General features: G+C 44.4%; 2 protein-coding genes across 4 annotated transcripts in view; one reads left to right on the top strand and one right to left on the bottom strand.

The window, feature by feature from the left end:
* LOC149338436 (protein AAR2 homolog) lies at nucleotides 1-13,804 on the bottom strand. Of its 3 annotated transcripts, XM_089547654.1 has the most exons (5): nucleotides 13,667-13,804; nucleotides 11,159-11,454; nucleotides 5,334-5,694; nucleotides 1,821-2,369; nucleotides 1-1,004 (listed from the first exon to the last, which is right to left on the bottom strand). In XM_089547654.1, the coding sequence occupies exons 1-4, from the start codon at nucleotides 13,672-13,674 to the stop codon at nucleotides 1,859-1,861; spliced, it is 1,176 nt and encodes a 391-aa protein (XP_089403780.1). In that variant the 5' UTR covers nucleotides 13,675-13,804; the 3' UTR covers nucleotides 1-1,004; nucleotides 1,821-1,858. The 3 variants fall into 3 exon arrangements, with proteins under 3 accessions (XP_089403780.1, XP_089403779.1, XP_089403781.1); XM_089547653.1 differs by lacking the exon at nucleotides 1-1,004 and having other exon boundaries at nucleotides 1,746-2,369; XM_089547655.1 differs by lacking the exons at nucleotides 1-1,004; nucleotides 13,667-13,804 and adding an exon at nucleotides 13,070-13,197 and having other exon boundaries at nucleotides 1,746-2,369.
* IFT54 (intraflagellar transport 54) overlaps nucleotides 13,263-19,709 on the top strand; it is a 15,330-nt gene continuing 8,883 nt past the window's right edge. Inside the window, exons 1-10 of the mRNA XM_089547651.1 lie at nucleotides 13,263-14,267; nucleotides 14,369-14,437; nucleotides 14,512-14,560; nucleotides 14,722-14,834; nucleotides 14,925-15,020; nucleotides 15,442-15,792; nucleotides 17,274-17,327; nucleotides 17,537-17,657; nucleotides 17,748-17,844; nucleotides 19,472-19,567. Coding sequence (XP_089403777.1) covers nucleotides 14,133-14,267; nucleotides 14,369-14,437; nucleotides 14,512-14,560; nucleotides 14,722-14,834; nucleotides 14,925-15,020; nucleotides 15,442-15,792; nucleotides 17,274-17,327; nucleotides 17,537-17,657; nucleotides 17,748-17,844; nucleotides 19,472-19,567 — 1,181 coding nt within the window. The 5' untranslated portion in view covers nucleotides 13,263-14,132. The remainder of the gene's footprint in view (nucleotides 14,268-14,368; nucleotides 14,438-14,511; nucleotides 14,561-14,721; nucleotides 14,835-14,924; nucleotides 15,021-15,441; nucleotides 15,793-17,273; nucleotides 17,328-17,536; nucleotides 17,658-17,747; nucleotides 17,845-19,471; nucleotides 19,568-19,709) is intronic.

Consider the following 19,709-nt stretch of genomic DNA (forward strand, 5'->3'; position numbering starts at 1 on the left):
TTAACTGTTGCACTTTATTCTGACCGCGAACTAAAATGCACACAGAATCACTTTGTGAGGATTCAGTAGTAGTGTCCACAGTACAGTGCTCACTCCTGCAAATCCAATAACAGAGAGAACACTGATCATAAAAGGCACGAACAGTGTGCTGCATAAGATTCATGGCCATCCGTGAACTAAAGACCCACTGCCATGCAGATAAAGCGCTTTGATGCTGCATTCCTGATCAGGTGAATCCTGCTCTTGATGTTTATTCACCAGCATGCAAACACAACCACATTCGCAAACAAGAAGGGGTTCTTGAGCCCACAATGGGAAAACAAGCTCTCGAATGGTTTCACTTGCCCCACTGCGCTAACACTATCACACTAAACAAGGAAACAAAGATGATGCACACAAAAGATAAAAAATAACCTCACACAACACAGTGCCCAGAAACGCAGTGACTAGTGATAACTGAGAATTCCAGCTTTAAAGACCCACCAATGGTTACAGACAAGGCATGAAAAGTCATTAGAGGAATAATACATAACGGGTTTATACAACAGGTGCATTCAACAATGATCACATTCAGGGACATTTAACAATAACATACTTCTCAACTAGAAAAACCACAATGTAAAAGAACAGAAAGGAAGAGGGAAATTTTGGATTGAACACGCACAAACATATATTGAGGGCAGTTGTTCATGAAATACCTCAACACTGGCAAGGCAAAGTAGGCTCCAGATGCCTACATTACATAGCGGAACATTTTAAGGCAAAGGCGAAAATGAAAACAAACACAAACAAGTGATAGCCCATTGACTTTGCAACCATTGCTCAACAGCACAAACTGCTAACACTTACAATGGTATAGGTGCGGGCATATCTTGAAACAGTACAAAGGACACCAACAGTGACAAGAATGGAGACTTACAGTGCCATGTGTATCCACTCTTGTGACTGTCCGCATTCTTCGCGCTACTTTGAGATATGTTGCTGCCTTGAGTTGTTGCCAGATGCTATTATGGAAAAAAGAAATCACATCAGGACATTTTCATTGTTCTCACCATCCCAACACTCATAGAGTTTACACCAACCAGCGTAGCAGCACACACATCGTACAGACTCCAAAGGAACACTTCATGCTTATTTGTACGGTCCTTTTTGCAAGTGTCAGTTTTTTTTGTTTTTTTTGTTTCAAAAGAAAGGATCCCAAAAGAGAAATGCCGGTCCCTACACTGGAAATGCACTTATAACATGGTTTCCAGTCTGATATAATAAGCACCTCACCAGTGTTCTTATATGCAGCACAGCCACATCCCTTAAAAAGAGGAATTAGATATCATGCCACGGAACTGCCATAAAACTGTTAGGAATGTCAACATTGACTACTACGATTGGTCAATACAAAAAAAAACATAAATAAGTAAATAAATAACCTCCTGCTGCTGCTGTAATATTTTACACCTTCAGACAAACAGGCCAATGTGTTCAGATGAAAGCACACTGAATTTTCAGCATCTGTAATGCTACAATCCAATTTTTCTAATTGCAATGCAGTGTTATATTACTCCGCACCATCAAGTAGTCATTCATAACCATTAACCAAATCCCAAGCAAGTCAGCCAAACATTTTCATGCATTGTTTTCTGAAAACTGTTTTCCATTGAACTGGTTACGTAAGCACCCTACTGATGCGCGATTCTTGTGATAGAGAGTGCCTCCTAAAACAGCAAAAAAAAAAAAACTAAAACAAAACAGCACAGTTCTGGGGACTTTATTCACTGGTATCCTCTCCCCAACACCCCTGTTTAAAAAAATGGTACAACACAAACCGAATGAAATGAAGGGCTTTAGACCTGAGCCACACAGCTCAGTCATTGCTGGGCAATTCCACCACAACGGGGTGGTCGTCCTCTGGCACCTCCTCTTCGAAGCTCCAGCCCATCAGCTTGGTGAGGCTGATCTTGAAGCGAGAGGCCTTCATCTTCAGGGTGGTCGGCGTGTTGTCCGGGAGGTTCGACTCCGCAATGTTTCGGAAGAGCGAGGCCAGGGCCTCTGTGAGGAAGTTCCTCCTCGACACAATGTCCACGAAAAAGTCGCACGGCACCTCGCGCAGCTGAAAGTGCAGCACCGAGACGAGGTCGCTGAACAGGTCCGGGTGCCGGTCGATGGCCTCACAGCTGGTGCAGAACACTCGCACCAGCTTCTGCCACTGCTCGAAGGAGGGGTACACATGCCCCACCAGGAAGCAGACAAAGACAAACTGCAGCTCGCCCAGCAGGTCCTCCTTGCGTGGCCAGCAGGCCAGCAGACTCTCCAGGACATAGCTCGAGTCCATGCCGTGCTTGGTGATCTCGGCTGGAGTCGCATTGCTTGGGTGCCTGCAGTAAAGCACGCAACCACAGACTGATGAACGGCATCATATCATCATCACCAGCCTGACTACGCCCACTACAGGGCAAAGGCCTCTCCCATGTCTCTCCAATTAACCCTGTCCTTCGCCAGCCCCGGCCACCATATCCCAGCAAGCTTCTCAATCTCATCCGCCCACCTAACTTTCTGTCGGCCCCTGCTACGCTTGCCTTCTCTTGGAATCCGCTCCGTTACCCTTAAGGACCAGCGGTTATCTTGCCTTCGCATTACATGCCCTGCCCAAGCCCATTTCTTCCTCTTGACATCAACTAGGATGTCACTAACCAGCGTTCATTCCCTCACCTACTCCACTTACTTCCTAACTCTTAACGTTACCTATCATTTTTTTTTTTTCCATAGCTCGCTGCGTTGTCCTTAACTTAAGCTGAACTCTCTTTGTTAGCCTCCACGTTTCTGCCCCATAGGTGAGTACCAGTAAGATATAGATGTTGTACACTTTTCTCTTCAGGGATTTTGGTAAACTGCCATTCATGATCTGAGAGAACCTGCCATATGTGCTCCACCCCATTCTTATTCTTCTAGCTATTTCCCTCTCATGATCCGGATCAGCTGTCACTACCTGCCCTAAGTAGACATTTTCTCTTACTACTTCCAGCACCGCGCCATCAATTGCATAGTGCTGTTCTCTTGCTAGACTGTTCATGTTACTGTTGAATATAACCAAAGTAATATTCAACAGCCTAGCAACAGTCTAGCATCATAGCCATCAAACGCAAATACCCTCCAATATGGTCGGAACACATGGTGCAGTATATACTGCCACTGGAAAGCATATCCTCCTGAGATCCGGCAAAGTAAATTTTCTCCAATATATTGGACAATGAAATTGCAGGTGTGCCAGCCATCGAAAGAGGCCAAAAGCTGCAGCAAGCTCTCCCACATCTGCTTTTAGAACCGGCGCTGCCATCCAGTAAGTGCTGTTACAGTCATTTAGTGTTTCTCCGCTTCAAGACCTCACAAAGAAGCGGGAGCCAGTGCAAGCACATTTTACCGCGGTGTTCTGAAGAAGCAAGCGGATTCACGTGACATCAACGTGCAGTAAAAGAACTTCTAAGCGTGTCTTAGCACTCAGGAGAACACACATAAGCGTACATTTGAAAGATGGTGCTCTAACTTTTCTCTAAGCGTCAGAACTTTTTTACTTTTCTCTCCATTGCACATTTCCTAAAACACAGACAAAAGTTTGAAATGCAGCAAAAGGTACTCCAATCATGTTTTGGGACCCAAATTATCATACCCCAAGGGTATGAAAGAAGGAATTGGTGAGAGGACATACACGACTCACATTGACATCCAACCTGACTTTCACTTGGCCGCTGAACGCATGTGCATATCTCCTCGTCTGCTGTCTCCCGAGTTTCAATGGTTAAAAAGAGACTGCGAGCTCGCACCGTACATGTGCAGTTTGCGTTAGCCACATGTGCAAGCACACACCTGCCGCTTCGTACGAACTGTTTCCTCTTAGAAGCGGACTGCACTGTAGCGTTCATGTGCGGTTGTTTTCAATGAGTTCTCTGTACAGCAGATGGTGGGCACTGTGCATCTCTCTTCCTCTGCCCTCTCCCGAGTCCCAATGGTCAAAAAGAGACTAGTTAAGGCCATCTCATCACACACTGATCTAACCTCAATGCCCCATCAGAATCTCTGCTGCCCTTGACTACGTTAGTCTCCCCAGAGTTTCTGACCTCCACACTCTGGAGGCCGCTGGTCACCGCTCTTGTTTTACATGTCCTGGCTAAGAGCACTTCCTGATCTGAATTTCAGCTACAATAAACAAAACATGCATGCTGTAGTATAAGAGTGAATGTTATTCAACATCACAGGCAGGTTAAATGACTGTGGACAGCCCGTTATCATTCAATTTCAGATTCAATGCTCACCCTCCACTCAAAGTTGGAAGTTAAAATACACACACTACACGACGATAATCTGTACACCACTGAAGAAAAAACGCATTTCATAACCCTCAACTTAGTTTCAGGAAAAAGTTTTCCATGATGCAGGCTGTCCAGGAGTGCTACCATGTTTACTCGAATGTAATGAGTGTCTTTTTACCGGAAATAGAAGTGAAAAGTCACCCCTCGCATTACAATTGAATATTACACGGAGAAAAAAGCCCACTGTGCCATATTTACTCGCATAGTGGTTGACGGACCATGCAGGCTGGGCCCCAACTTTGGGAAACGGGCTAAAAAAAGTCGGAATGCCACATTGGTCGGCCAACAGAAGCTCCACGCCACAAATACTCAGCAGTCACAAACTCCTTGCCAGAGACGGCACACTTACATACTGAGCACAGATTTGACACCTCCAGGGGATGTGCGACAATATGCGCGATGGGACTCCGTACTTGTCTTCATATCAGTCTTACCTCAATCTTTCGTGCGGCTGTCTCTAAACCGAAGGGGCACATGAAAGCCATTGATCGAGGTACTTCTGTTCGCAAGTTTCCACTCATCTTTCTGCATAGTGCGGCATCGTTCCTCATGTTACAATCCCATTCTTTAATTTTTTTTCTTTTACGCACCCACGAAGTCAACCCTCGCTTTACAATCATGTCTTTTTTCCCACTTGACGCCAGCAAAGCCGACCCTCGTGTAACAATCACTTTGTTTTTTCCCCATTTGACGCCAGCAATGCTGACCCTCACATTACAAGCATCACTGCATTACATTTGGTTTGGTTTGGTTTATGGGTGGTTTAACGTCCCAAAGCGACTCAGGCTATGAGAGACACCATAGTGAAGGGCTCCTGTAATTTCGACCGCCTAGGGTTCTTTAACGTGCACTGACATCGCACAGTACACGGGCCTCGAGAATTTCGCTTCCATCAAAATACGACCACTGCGGCCGGGTGCGTTACATTCGGGTAAATATGGTACTACTCTCCCATTCAGTAGCACAGGCACTGACCTCCGCTTGGGGATCTCCGTGTAGCGTATCCTGCACTCCGGCACCTCCTTAAGCTCCAGCAGCTCCTTGACCTTGTCCGAGAGTCGGATGTCCTCCCCGCCACCCCCCTGGGAGTCGATGGAGGCCAGATCGCCCCCCCGACGCGAGCAGAAATTGAGCGGCTCGAAAGGGGTGGCTGAGTAAATGCAGCAGCTCTCTGGCTGCAGGCGCTCCAGGACCTCCCGGCTGACGTGCTTGGTGAGCGATATCCAGCGGCGCCACTCCGTGTATTCGTACACCGCCAGAAACTGGTCCAGGTCTCCCCTGAGGTTTGAGAGGAGGCGCTCCACCTCCTCCTGTGGCACTGGCTCCGGTGACACGTCTGCAAGAGAGGCGGTGCATTGGCAGTGCATACAGACACTCGAAACTCAAAGAAACCTTTTGCGACTCAAATTTCTCTTTTTGTTGAAAAATAACGAGTTATCAATGAGCCCGGACCCTTACATAAAACCACTAGTGACGCGATTAACAAGACATTGTCACGCCCAGTCCTTAACATTTTATCGTGCCAGAACCAACTTGTATAAATATCCTTATTTTCCCCGAACAAAAACTGAGTGGAACCAGCTTCCTTTGACTGCACTGTTAAGCACTGAGAGCATTGCCAGTTCTGCCATGACATTGTGTTCAATTTGCCTATTTTTTTTTTTTGATCGAATCATGCATGTGTTGTCTTTGGTTTGTTTATCTTTTAGTTTGTGTGCTAAATGTTACTCTGCCTTGTATCTCATTGTATTGTCCCTCCTGTCTGGGCCTACCAAGGCTGGCAGTATTGAAATAAATAAATAAATAAATAAGAGGCGTCGGTGAAGTTTTTACAACAAGAAAAACCTTTCAACCTGCTCATGCTCCATGGTCCACGATCAGTTCCGAGTTTTCCAAAACCAACCTGTCAAATTGGTCTGCCATGCACGCTGATGCACAAAACGGCTCTCCGTGGCCAACTTTGTCCAGTACCCCCCGTTACCACGTCATGACCACCTAGCTGTCACAAATAATTAACAGTTGATGCACAGAAAAGCAGCACGACAAGGGAACCCTGGCAAGATGAACTTCCAGCAGCATCACTTGGAACAGATAGTGAAATTTTGAAATTGATGCAGATAGCGCAGGGTGTCGAGGGGAAAGGAGGGGGAAGTCCTATTCGACAATGAATTTCTTAACCTTTCTGAGTTAAGAAAAAAAAAAAAGATATGGGTGTCAATGCAGCTTTCACAAAGAAAATTTCTCGTTTGGAAGGAGGGGAAATTAGGATACATTTTCCCTGCGGCATCCGTTAATCAACCCTTAAGCTAGTGGCAAAGCTAGAAATCACTTTTTAGTGCAGGAACACTGCTATGCGCATTTTCCAATTTTAGCCTTGCGTACTATCACAGTCAAAATATTACGGGACGCGCGTTTTCAGAAAAAAGCTTAATGCACCTCTACCTCGTTATCCAGTCATGCGGTACTGTTACCATCGGATAGAGCATGCACGTCCCTTTATACCTTGAAAGATTTTAGGAGACTGGACTACGTGACCGTACGTACATAAAAAAAATTTCACCGCACAGTCAAATCACGAAAACTTTTGATCGCGATAGTACGTATGTACAGCCTTTGTCAAAAGTTTAGAGCCCAGGGGGGTTTGCTTCGGAGCACTATTGGGGCGCTCGTGTACCACTCGTGGAAGTCCTACGCATCGGAGGGAGCAGGACCAAAAATCTTCTTACCTTCAGGAGATTTGGGACGCTGAGGACGCATTACGAGCAAAGCAGTGTGGCCCAGAAGCAAAACCCCTGGGCTCTAAACTTTTGACAAAGGCTGTACATATGCCCCTGAAGCCTGCTTGGTGGCAACAGCCCACCTGCCCATCGGGTTGTGTACATCTGGCAGGCTTTCATCTGGGTGAAGGGTACACCTAGGTAAAGGCCTTCAAGCCGTGCTTCGCTTAAAGCTCTTTCATGACATTTATCATTCCCAACAGGTATCCCACGTAAAAATTACATCTTTTCCCCTCATTACGTGTTCTTAAGTCTGGGTCACAACAAAAAAGTGCGCAAATAGAAGTGCAAAACTGAATCTTTTCTTTTTTCTCCAAAACAATTCAACAGTAGAACCGGTTGCCCTCGTCACTGCCCGTGACGCATTTTCATCTGCACTAAATGGTTTAGCGGCCCTGAAATGACTAACTTCTGCTTTTTTTTTTTATCCATTTCACTGCAGATACGGTTTGCTGGTTGCACCTGGATGTGATAACTATTTTCCTATGCTTCGCTACGTGTGTTCTCATTTCGTAGTTTCTGTATCTCCCATGGCATATGTCACGATTACATCTGACGACAGCCCTCTCCCTCTTGTTATGTAAGCACATGTGTGTGTTCCCATTTTCGTGTGTATGACCGCGTATCTGCTTTTTTTTTTGTTAATATGCTGTATACTTTTTGTGTTCTTCTCATCACTTTTATGTGATGCGTTTTGCATTCTCCATTGTGCTATATATTTTTGCGTTTGTAACCCCCCCCCCCCCCCTGTAATGCCGAAAGGCGCTGCGGGTATCAGATAAATAACTAAATAAATAAGATTGAGCACAATCTCTGGGCCATTTTGCATGCAATGACCCCACAGTGAACAGCACGGCACATGCACACGGGAAAACGAAACAGCGCCAACGATTTGCGATGGCTGGCGTGGTTTTGTTTCCATACCTTCGGTTTGCAATACTGTTTGGGCCCATCAAGGAGCCTGAAGCTCGGCGAAACCAAAACCGCGAAGGTTAAGCGGGTTACACATCATCGTGAACACTGCGTGTGGAGAGGCATTGCACAGCCACAGCTTTGCATACAGGCGCGCAATTGAACGTTAAAGAGATGGCCACGCTCACACTGTAGCTGAAGTTTGCAGATTGGTGCCCATTTCGTGAGCTGTCTTGTTGCGTTTTGCCAGCATTCCTCTGTACCATGGCACTCAGAGAATTGACTGATGTCGCTCCTCCAGTAAGGAGGTATCTATACAGCCTCCTTGACCTGGCCACATTACAGAGCTTCATGACAGCGTTCAGTAAGCTCTGTTGTCATGTAGGCATTTAGTTAAACTTCCTATGAAGTTATGTTCAGAGAATTGTAACCGAGATATTAGCTAGTCTACAACTAGCTTAATACTGTTATAACTAAGTGATTCCCCCTCCCTTAATGCCTTGGTAGGACACACAGGTATACTAAGTTACACTCACAACAGGTGAAAACAAAATCTGCAAAACATCTGTTTAGTTTTTGTTTTTTTTCATACCAGCCCTTCATAGAAAAGCGTTTGTTTTTAGCTTAAACTCCTTGTGTTGATATTCGACACCATTTGAAGATATTCAATTCGATTAACAACCAATTTCTATTATTCGATTCACTTTGGAACCAAAAATTTGATATTCACACACCTCTAGTTCAAATACAACTAGAGGTGCTTTCTGAAGCAGATAAGTTAAGAACAAATGGCATTTTATTTGTGTAAGTATAGTAGTACTGCTGTCAACAAATGCAAGAACCATGACTTTCCCATACAATCACATGAGCACATTGCTGTCAAAGCTGCAGCATTTGACGCGCAAGCTTGCTAGTACAGATCGGGAAGCAAGCATGTCAAGGCACCAGCAGAACTTCTGTTACCAAATTTTACCCTTCAAGAGAATTCAGGGGATTGAATTAATCACATTCACATCATTCTATAATTCCAACTGATGTCCAGGAACACAATATCACAAGAAAAAAAAGAATGCGGCTGCTAATTGAGAATTCCATGAAAAAAATTCTAAAATCTGCCATCTTTCGAACAATCACAGGAAACTAGGGTCCTTAATTATAGCTGTCAAGGACGTACAGTTTTTTTTTACCAGCAGTACTTAAAATACATCAAAGCAGCCTGGTTTGTGCAGTACAGAATCCTTTGGCACACCTACATCCTGTGCACTGATTACACACATGTAAGGTAATGGCACTCAGGCATTCCGAGTAATCCAGCACACTGAATGCAGATAAGTACGAGTGTAGTTCTCTGTTGGACTTTATTATGCATAACCGGCTAAGGCTATCATGCATCAGACATTAGGTAAAGTGTCAACGTGTTTTGTAACAAGAAATAAAGGTTTCCAACTTTAAAGACTGTTCAAAACACTTCCTTCCGTTAGGAACACAAATGCACACGACGAGTCTACAAGAGCGTTTCCTTTCAAGAGCAATCAAGAGTGGAAAGGAATATGTTCATCTCATCATACTGTGAAATGCTTTTTTCTTTTTATGAATTTTTGTACACTGTACGTGTGCATAAAATGCACTCTACTGTGAAGACATCTCCACATGCCACATAGAGAGGTTTCCTTTGTTTTGTGAGCATGAGGTTGTGTAACACACAGCAAACTAGAGGTGGTTGCGTGGGCGTAACTCCAACGTGCATTACTATGCTTGACCAGTCACCAGAAACAACGTCTGCTCTGAACTTTTCAATAACAATACATGAAGTAAGACAAAACGCCAAAATGTTCAATGATCTGTGATGTGTGGAGTGAACAAGGAGGAAAGGAAAGTCCTGAACAAGCCAAAAGAAGGGTCACCTCATGTGCTTGTACTGCAGGCACAGCTTGAAGGAAAGGTGCTTCTGGAGCTTAAAATCTACACACTCACTGATTCACTGAAAAGCAATTTGCATCCCCGCTTAAAGGGTAGATACACTGAATGTTTTGTAGCATGTTTCTGCTTTGGAATGACGCTTCAGATATTTGTGAACATGGTTCACCTCATATAATTCGCCCACACTCAGTAAATAGTTCATAATTAGATTCCCTCTCCCAAATAGTTTTCAGTTTCAGATACCTGCGGTGTTGTGATGTCATGATTACATACCAGATCATATAGGCATACAAAAAATGCAATACAATCACTGCTTTGTAGTTTTAATTCACTCCAACCCTTATCAAGCCTGGCCCATAAGTCGGAATGACACATGTGAACAAAGAGCTATTATATTGCAGATCCTCTAAGCCTGACATGATCTCAAACTTGTGTCGTGACAACTACCATTCAAGTGCTGAAAGCGAGACCAAATCTGCATTGCAGATAAATTCAATTACGCTTATTTACTGACAAAGGCAAATTTCACACGGTGACCCATGTGAACTACCGTATATTGCCGATTATAAGTCGACTCCGATTATAAGTCGACCCCCCCCAACTCGCAGCCCCCTTTGGGCAAAAAAAAGTTAGACTCCGAATTTAGATTGACGTTGCCACACCCTGCGGTCCTAGCTCGCCCAAAAAGTTTTTCAGAAGGCCGAGTCATAAAAAAACATTTATTTGTTCACGAGACATCTCTGACTCGTCGTCGCTTGTGAGGACACAGTCGCAATCATCATCTTATGAGCCACTGCTGCCGCTGGTTTGTCGACAAGTTGCTATCGTATTAAAACAAACCTTTGGTGCATATCTCAATTAAATAAAAGTTTTTTTAAGCAGACCCACTTTCGCACCGTGTCTGACAACTATTATGGAATTACGAGCGCACGGGGCGTGATATTATCTGTGACTTGGTCGAAATTACTTTTGACCCCGCATATGGGCCGACTTTAAGACTCTGCATATACGTCGACTCAGATTATAAGTCGACCCTGCAACTTTGGAAGGGCATTTAAAAAAAAACGTCGACGTAAGCATGGCAATATACGGTAATTACGCATCCCTACAGAGCAATAACATGGTACAAAAAAATTGAATCTCTCCTCCACTTAAGCACGTTATAGCAACGTTCTTGAAAAAGGTCCTCACCCTCGGCGGCCTTGTCCCATTTCTTGACGAGCATCTCTCCCTTCTGGAAGTAGTGGAAGAAGCCCGTGCGGGGAGCCGCCGTGCCAGCCTTGCTCACGGCGCTGTAGTGCACAAAGTGCAGGCCGGCAGGGATCAGCTTGACACCACGAAACTTGTCCCCCACCACGTTGGTGGTCATGTCCAGGCCGAATTCGGTGCCGGGTGGCACATCCAGGAACACCAGGGTGGCACCTTGCGTCAGCAGACGGTCCACAACAGCCGGGTCCATCTGGACACTGCTGGCACCTTCGCTCGCTCTGCGTGCAGAGGAAAGGATACGCGCACCATTCACCTGCTGCACTAAAAATTTTGGAAAAGAACGGAGCATGTACCATTTGTAGAAAACCCTCAGATCATGCTCATTAGTATCGTGTACAAGACCCGTCCTGCTCACACACAACACAATCATAACTCATTGTGACTGCCTGACTGCACCCACTGCAGGGCAAAGGCCTCTCCCATGTCTCTCCAATTAACCCTGTCCTTTGCCAGTTGCGGCCACTGTATCCCCGCAAACTTCTCAATCTCATCCGCCCACCTAACTTTCTGCCATCTCGTTACATTTGCCTTCTCTTGGAATCCACTCCGTTACCCTTAAGGACCAGCGGTTATCTTGTTTTCGCATTACATGCCCTGCCCAAGCCCAAAAACTAGGATGTCACTACACTGCGTTTGTTCCCTCACCTACTCCGCCCACTTCCGATCTCAAAGTTACACCTATCATTTTTCTTTCCATAGCTCACTGCGTTGTCCTTAACTTAAGCTGAACCCTCTTTGTTAGCCTCCACGTTTCTGCCCCATAGGTGAGTACCGGTAAGGTACAGCTGCTGTATACTCTTCTCTTGAGAGATATTGGTAAACTGCCGTTCATGATCTGAGAGAACCTGCCATATGCGCTCCACCTCATTCTTATTCTTCTAGTTATTTCTCTCTTATGATATTCTCTTACTACTTCTAGCACTTCGCTACCAACTGTGAACTGGTGTTCCCTTGCTAGGCTGTTGAACATTACTTTGGTTTTCAGCTTTTAACCTTTATTACGCGTAACTATGATAGCTGCCACCCTCTCGTTAATACTATAAAACTCATCTATGTTGCCAGCTATATCCTGATTGATGAGGAATCCCACACCTAGTTCTCATCTGTCCGCTAATCCACGATAGCACAGTACTTGCCCGCTCTTTAGTACTGTATACACCTAACCTCCTAACCTCACTACGCCCGATGACATATCATTTAATACCCATTAATTCCTCCAGCAGCCTTGCTACGCTAGCCTCACTGGATAAGGTTCTAGCGTTAAACGATGCCAGGTTCAGTTTCCAATGACGGCCTGTCCGGAGCCAGTGATTCTTAGCACTCTCCGCTGCGTCACAGGTCTGACCGCAGCCTTGGTCAGTTGCTCCGCAGCCGCTGGGGACTGAGGGCCAAGGGTTAATTGGTTCTATGAACAATCATAACTACCCGAACATAAAATAATAACCGTAACAAAAGCTGCTTCAGCACTTGTTAGAAACTCCATCTCTGCAAAAAGCAATAACTGCACGTGCAATGCGTTACCATCACTAATTTGTTCAGAAAATAGGAAATTAAAGGCCAAGTGCACGAATGTCCTTCTTCAGCTAGACAAATGAGTGCTGCCACTTCCTCAGGCATACAGTCCTGAAGTTCGTCTTCCAAGGCAGCTATGCCACTTAGGGCCCAACCTTGAATGCATCGGTGAGAGGGAGAATGCAGGTATAGCCGTTATGAAACACTGCAACAGATTCGAGACATTTGTCATAATGAACTGCCGCGAAAGCTAGGTAAAGGGCAACACTGAACGGGCTGGCCACTAATATCATCATCAATATCGTCATTATCATCAAACACCTCGTAATCGCTGACAACGGAACAAGTGCCGTAAAAAATCACTTTCCACGAAATAGTCAGTAAATGCGACCACAATGTCAGAAGTCGAGCATTCAGAATTAGGACGCCCTTGAAACGCAATACGATACAGGAACGCAGCATTCGGTACGTGTCGTCCAGCGTCCGTACACCGTCAATCGGTCGAAAGCGTAGCCGTTGAACAGGACGGAGCATAACGTGCTCATCTCTCACCTAGCACTGAGAACGCTGAAACGCACTTTTCACGGCATCGATTAATGCCTTCAGAATTTGCACGGTACATTGCCAGCAGCTCCATATGAAGTTCGATGTGTTCGAAGGACGTCCACCGGCAACGTAAACGGATGCACACAATTACGCAGTGTTTGGAAGCATCACGATGACTGTTGTCAATCTCCCGTGAGGCACACAACGAGCCAAATGGAGTCAGAACGACCAAAGTTCTCGCTTACGCTTACGCTGAAATTAACGTCACTGCATTTCTCTCCCTTCTACAGAGGCGATAATTATCATTCGCAACTACGAAATTACTTGATCTCATTGCTCCCGCCCTCAATGTGAGGTAGAACAGATACTTACTCTGCCATTCTAAACCGTTCTTATATACACGTTCGCAGTTTGCAATGAGCAAGCAAACCTCTCTCTGAAACACTGCGACACCCGCACGCACTGTAATGCCGCCGCTCGCTGTTCCAAACCTGATGGATACAGCCGCGATAGGTGAACCGCAGGCTCCGTAATCAACAATTTATATTAAAACACTACTCAGTGCATAAACTTAATATATTATACTTGACAATTATACAGACATATAAATACTTGATACAATACTCGACATTCCTAAAATGAGAACTTCTGACGTGCTCAAAACATAAGATACGAAATAACGGATACATAAACTCTGCATTCTGTCGCCATGGAGATGAATCCAAAACTGAAACTACGTTGCCGCATTCCGCGCGTTCCAGTGCCACCAAAGATGTGATCTATTTCGCTTACGCTCATTAACGACTCCGTGCGCGTAAAGCACAAAAGCTGAAACACGATGGATGAAGATGTAAGCGCCAGAGCAATCAAGAAAACACAAGACCTTTTAGGATCTGTGATAAAAAAGCCGCCTCTGCCGGAAAAACTGCTCAAGAAACCGCCTTTCCGATTTCTGCATGACGTTATTCATAATGTAAGCAAACACCAATATCGTATCTTTTGTTGAGATTGTAACGCCAGTGTTTGAATCGGATAATGACAAGGTGAGTGATTATTTATGGGCGTGTACCGCAGGTCATCAAAGCAACCAAGTTTTTGGATGGTTTGTACACGCAAGAAGAGCTTACGTCGGAGAACATTAAAGTGAGTGCGAAGCTGCTTGATTTCTTTCTGAATATTTGACACAGCTCAATAAGCCTTTTTTTTCACGCTTGCAGGACAAAGAAGGCAAAATAGCTTTTTTACAGAAGGCCATAGACGCAGTGGGTAAGAGAACCCCTCGTGCCAATTTTTTAAGCAGTCAACTGATGGGGTTTTGCCTGAACAATAGAAGGCAGACTCAGAAGTATGAATGTGCCAGATGTGTCGCACAATGTATTTCAGCATATGTGACTGACAGAGTGTACTTTGCTGTACTTTAAATACAGGTTTTGTAACTGGATCAGCATTGCCAGTACGACCGTCAAAAATTGTTGCTGGACATGAACCAGATAAAACCAACGAGTTCCTTCAAGCACTCGCAAAATATGCAGCGAAAAAGGTGATAGAAAAAATCTAAATAAATTTGTAGTTATTTCAGTCATCTGATTTATGCTGCATATGCTTGGTCGTGTTCTTACAAAAATTGCAGGTAGACTCTACTGAAGCTGTACAGAAAGTATTGGCAGGTGAAAAGCCTGCTGCACCCAGCAAGCCTGACAAAAAAGATGGCAGCAAGAAAAAGGAGGTAAAGTATGCTACTAAAAGCGCTCTGATATGTACTAGGCGTTCGAAACTACAAGCTTTTACAATTTTTGAAAACCAAACAAAGAGTATTACATGAAAGCTGTTTTCACAACTATGGACTTTCTAGTCGCTGTGTGTAGTTAATGCGCATGTTCATATTGGAAGCTTAAAGGTGGTAGTGGCCATTAGATTGGATAGAAGTCTTGTCACACCCAAGTTCCGAAATGACTGGCTATAGTACTCCATTCGGCAGAATCCTCATAGCATGCATGCATTCTCAGATGTCTGTCCCCAATTCTTTAACTCAGTCATTGTAGTTATGCGTGAAAGACAGTCTGTTTTTCAAAAAACCGTGAAAGCATAATTTTGCACACCTGGCGTACAAAACTGTGCTGCAGGGTAATAACTGTTTCACTTTGCAGTCATCGAAAACATCAAAGAAGTCTGAAGGTGAACGAAAGTCAAGAAAGACTGCGAGTGAAGTCGAAGGAAATGGTGACAAGAAGTCATTGCCAAAGGAAAAGGATAAAAGTGCATCCAGCAGCAAGTCATCCAAGACGAGCAAAGCAACTTCTGGAGAGCACAGATCCAAATCCCGTGAGTCCGTTCCAAGCAAGGCTCCCGAAGGTGTGTCAGAGAGTGATGCTGCTCATCAGAGCAGCAGCACCGATAGGCCTAAGACCAGTTCGAGAAAAAAGTCATCACGGGAGAGGAAAGAGCCCACAGACCCTGCTCTGTCTGAACTTACCAACGGGATGGCAAAGGCTGAACATGTAAGCTCCATTTTTTTACCGTAGATGGTGCAACTAATGAAGCATCAAATGACTAGTGATCAGTTCCCCACATTACAACAGCAGGCCACTTGAACCAGGTGAGCAATTATAGAACTGGTTAGACCCATTCAGCCCATTCTCGTGCGTAGCATTGTGTTTGGTAGGCCTCTAATGTTTCTAATTGGTTATAGATGTTGACGGCTTAACATTGCTGAATTATGAGAGTGTCCCAGTTCCCAGGTAGCACCGAACATTAGAATAGTGTTATAAAAATGTTATGTAAGTTGGAGTAATGTTACATGTTGCATAGTAACTTTACATTAACATTAAAAATTAACATATAGCATTATAAGTTACATAGGGAACGTTACTTTCACATTCTAAACAAACGTTGTTTTAATATAATCTTCTAAATTTTATTATAATGTTAGAGTCGCAACTATAAAACAACATTGCAAATATATTTCGAGCACGGATTTCCAGACATTTTCTCACTGTTCTTAGAGTAAAGATGTTTTTTAACTAACAGTACCGTGTAACCACATCTCTTAGATATTACTCGTCATAGATTACATGAAGAGCCCCATTATTTTGTCACAAAACTTTAGTTATTACCCATTCCCCACTGTCACTCATGGGACATCCCGCAGTAGCGAGTATATAAGCTCGGCGGCATGATATCCGTTTGGAGGTGAGTGAATACGAGTTGCTGTGCTGTAGTGTACTCTCTTGTTGTTGGTTCTTGCAAAGTGTTGTAAGTTGTGTGCCGTCACCACTGGCAGGCCTGCATTCCTGTGCGGGGCTGCTTCACCATTTTCGAGAATGTTGCATTTATGTTGTTTACATGTTTCATGAATGTTTGGGGAAGGTTATTCGAACGTTTATATGTAACATTACAAAAACATTAGAAAAAAAGGACGTTAAGGACATTGAAATAACATTTGAGCGTAACAAAAATGTAACATTATCGCAATGTTTCCGTGCTACCTGGGTTGGTGATTTTTATCTGGATTTCACAGCCTCCACGTTTTTTGTAGCCACAAAAGACACATAGACAACATTTTTGGACTGGCTGTTAATCGCCGCTGTTTTGTTCATTTCAAAAATTAACCAATTAGCCGAACCTTTTTTTTTATGGCACACTACAGAAAACTCTGGGCCTCTCAGTTAAAGCTAGGTGTGCACTTTTTCATCAGGGTCAGGCTCATAACCCAAGCTTTGAGCACGACAGTATCTTGCGTGCTGCAGGTTGTATAGAGTGCAACAGTAGAATTGGACCCATAGATAAGCCTAAAGTGTGCTTGGTATGCGAAAGCCTTGCTGCCCAAGAAAAACTAGCGCACGTAAAGCCAACCTTGAATGCATTTCATTTTTCTTTAACATTGTTTTGCCAAAAGTGGCAGTGCTTGGCGAGATGGCGATGGAATTCACGCATCCAGTCGTGGGAAAGCCTTGGTGTATTTCTGTATTTTTTCTTTCAGGATCCAGTACCCACAAAAGAAGATAATGCGCAGTTGGACCTTCACGCCAGCAATGTATGCTGTGGCTAGTGCCTTTCATTTGTCTTTTTTTTTGCCTGTATGTACTACTATGATGCACACTGTAGTGTTTGTTTGTTTGTTTGCTTGCTTGCTTGCTTCTTTGTTTGTTTGTTTGCTTGTTTGTTTGTACACCTAAAATGCCCTTAAAAGTGGCATTACATGAGGACTGCCCCGTAGCTGCTAACACACTCTCTGTCCTACAGCACAACATCCAACAAGAGGAGGAAGTCGAAGTCAAACGTCCACGGAGTTCCAAGCGCTCATCTCACAAGGAACAAACTTCCGATGGCAGGGCTGAAGCACACCAGGAGAGGCAACCTAGTTGTAAGAGAAATTACATCGAAGGCTGCACGCCAGCCTTTGCTGCCGCAACTAAGGCTTGAAAAATGTTTCAGCAAATGCACTTTTGTTCAGTAAATGCCCAGGAAACGAAGTCTGAGGAGGTAAACAGCTTGGCTCCGCCTGAACCCGAGGGAAGCACTCCGGGTGAAGTAGAGAGACCAGTTTCACGGTGAGCATTTCTTCACCATGTTGCAGTACGCCTTGAGTCAATGTTCACAACACCAACATAAACAACGTGACAGATTTGAAACCATCTGCTAGAGGTTCCTGAAGCTATATCAGGACACACGCTTAGAGGGAGAACGCAACTTTGTCATGCATGACATTTATTATTGTCTTGGATCAGTGCAGATGAGATGAGCTTTGTCTGTTGGCTTTATTTGTCCTTGTCTTTTTGCACTTTTTATGTCAAAAATGAGTTACCAACCAGCTCAGATCCATAAATTCCCTAGATTTATTTGCTTTCACAGCTATGGGGTAACTTCATGCAAATTTATTATGGGTAGCACATTAAAGAGACATTGAGGACAAATGGAAGGTTGGCCTTCCTCGAGAGAGTACCACGTTCTAATCACAAAGAGAGCACTCTCACTGAAAACGGAGGTATTATAAGTTGGAAAAGACCAGTCAACAAAATGCAGGTGTTCTCATCATCAGCCGATTTCGCAAGTAAAATGCATGCGTTGACACCGATTTTTTGGGGCAGTTCCCAGAGGATATGCTAAACCACCATTCACTTCGTAACAGTGGCAACTAGTCCTTCATGGTGTAGACGTAAGGAGTTTGAATCAACTGACGGGCAGATTTTCTTAGCCATAGATGTGTCTTTTGCTGCCCATCAAAATCCAACATAGCCAGAACAAGCCATGGAAACAATTTTTACTGAGAACGATAATTTCATAGAGTTACTAGGAAGTTGCTAGGAAGAGCCATGTTTGATCTCAAGAAGAAGCAGTGCCAAGTGTGCATTTGATGGCAGATTATCACTGGTTTATGGTCAATTTACTGGGACAGTACCAACAGCGAGCATTACATCATAGAATATTCACCTACTGTGCTAATCACTCTTTGACCCATGACTTTTCAAAGACCCCACCACTTTTCAGGGTAGGCTAATGGCACGTTACTGCTTCAAACTCAGTGACGTCAAACTTTCCCCGCCCCAAGTTAATTTGCGGGTACAGGGCATTGAAAAGTGGGAGGATACTAAGAACACTAGCTGTACTGCGCCAAACGGTCTGCTTCCAGAGCATGCCAACTCACTGAGCAAGCATGCTTACTACGCTCTCATGCTTCTAAATCTATTCTCACTGCCAAACACCTCCCATGGGATGAGCAACTAAGAGTGTCATGAAAGAATGCACAAGGAAGCTTTGAACAGATCCCCAATAAATGATGTATGTGAGCACATTATATATCAATCTCAGCACATGTCTAGAAGGCACCGTTCATAGGTAGCCATTTATACAGCATTGTTGTTGCAGTAACCACTCCTAAATTATACACCTAAAAGAATACTACCAGTAGCCCTTTTTTGAGCCCAGCGATGTGTTACCAGCATACTACTGGTCCTGTAGATGTGCAGGCAAGATGGTGATATGTCGGGCACCTTGAAACTGCTCCAGAAGAAAAGACCACGATGAAAACTTACCAAGTTCTTCATGCCACACAAAGCAGTTGCTACCAAGTTGACAGGGTACTCTGGGTTCATGGCTATCGGTGCTTTCTGCATCACACAGAAAGTGCCGCAGCCTAGAATTGACTCGGATTTTTCCGCAAGCAATTCTTTTCGTCAGGTCAACGCTGCGATCATCTCGGCCTCGAAGCTCCAGGCCAGCAGCACCAAGGATTCGAAAAAGGGAGAGTTCGGCTGACAGCACTCCCGTGGCAAGGTAATGACACGGCCATGTCTCATGCATTTCAAGCTTGTTCGTTTAATAGTAACCAATGCCTTTTCTTGGGTGGCTTAATACTGTGAGATGTAGTCATGAACCTAGCTTTGAATCCAGTGTTAGACGGTGCTGCTGCATGAGT

The sequence above is a fragment of the Amblyomma mixtum genome, chromosome 6 (genome assembly GCF_055824585.1).
Source record: "Amblyomma mixtum isolate Tamu chromosome 6, ASM5582458v1, whole genome shotgun sequence".
Taxonomy (NCBI): domain Eukaryota; kingdom Metazoa; phylum Arthropoda; class Arachnida; order Ixodida; family Ixodidae; genus Amblyomma; species Amblyomma mixtum.

Excerpts from the sequence above, each read along its gene's own strand:
- LOC149338436 (XM_089547654.1), bottom strand. Across the intron at positions 5,695-11,158 it reads ATGGGACAAGGCCGCCGAGG|ACGTGTCACCGGAGCCAGTG; the intron begins GTGAGGACCTTT and ends CCTCTCTTGCAG. Across the intron at positions 2,370-5,333 it reads ACGGAGATCCCCAAGCGGAG|GCACCCAAGCAATGCGACTC; the intron begins GTCAGTGCCTGT and ends GCTTTACTGCAG.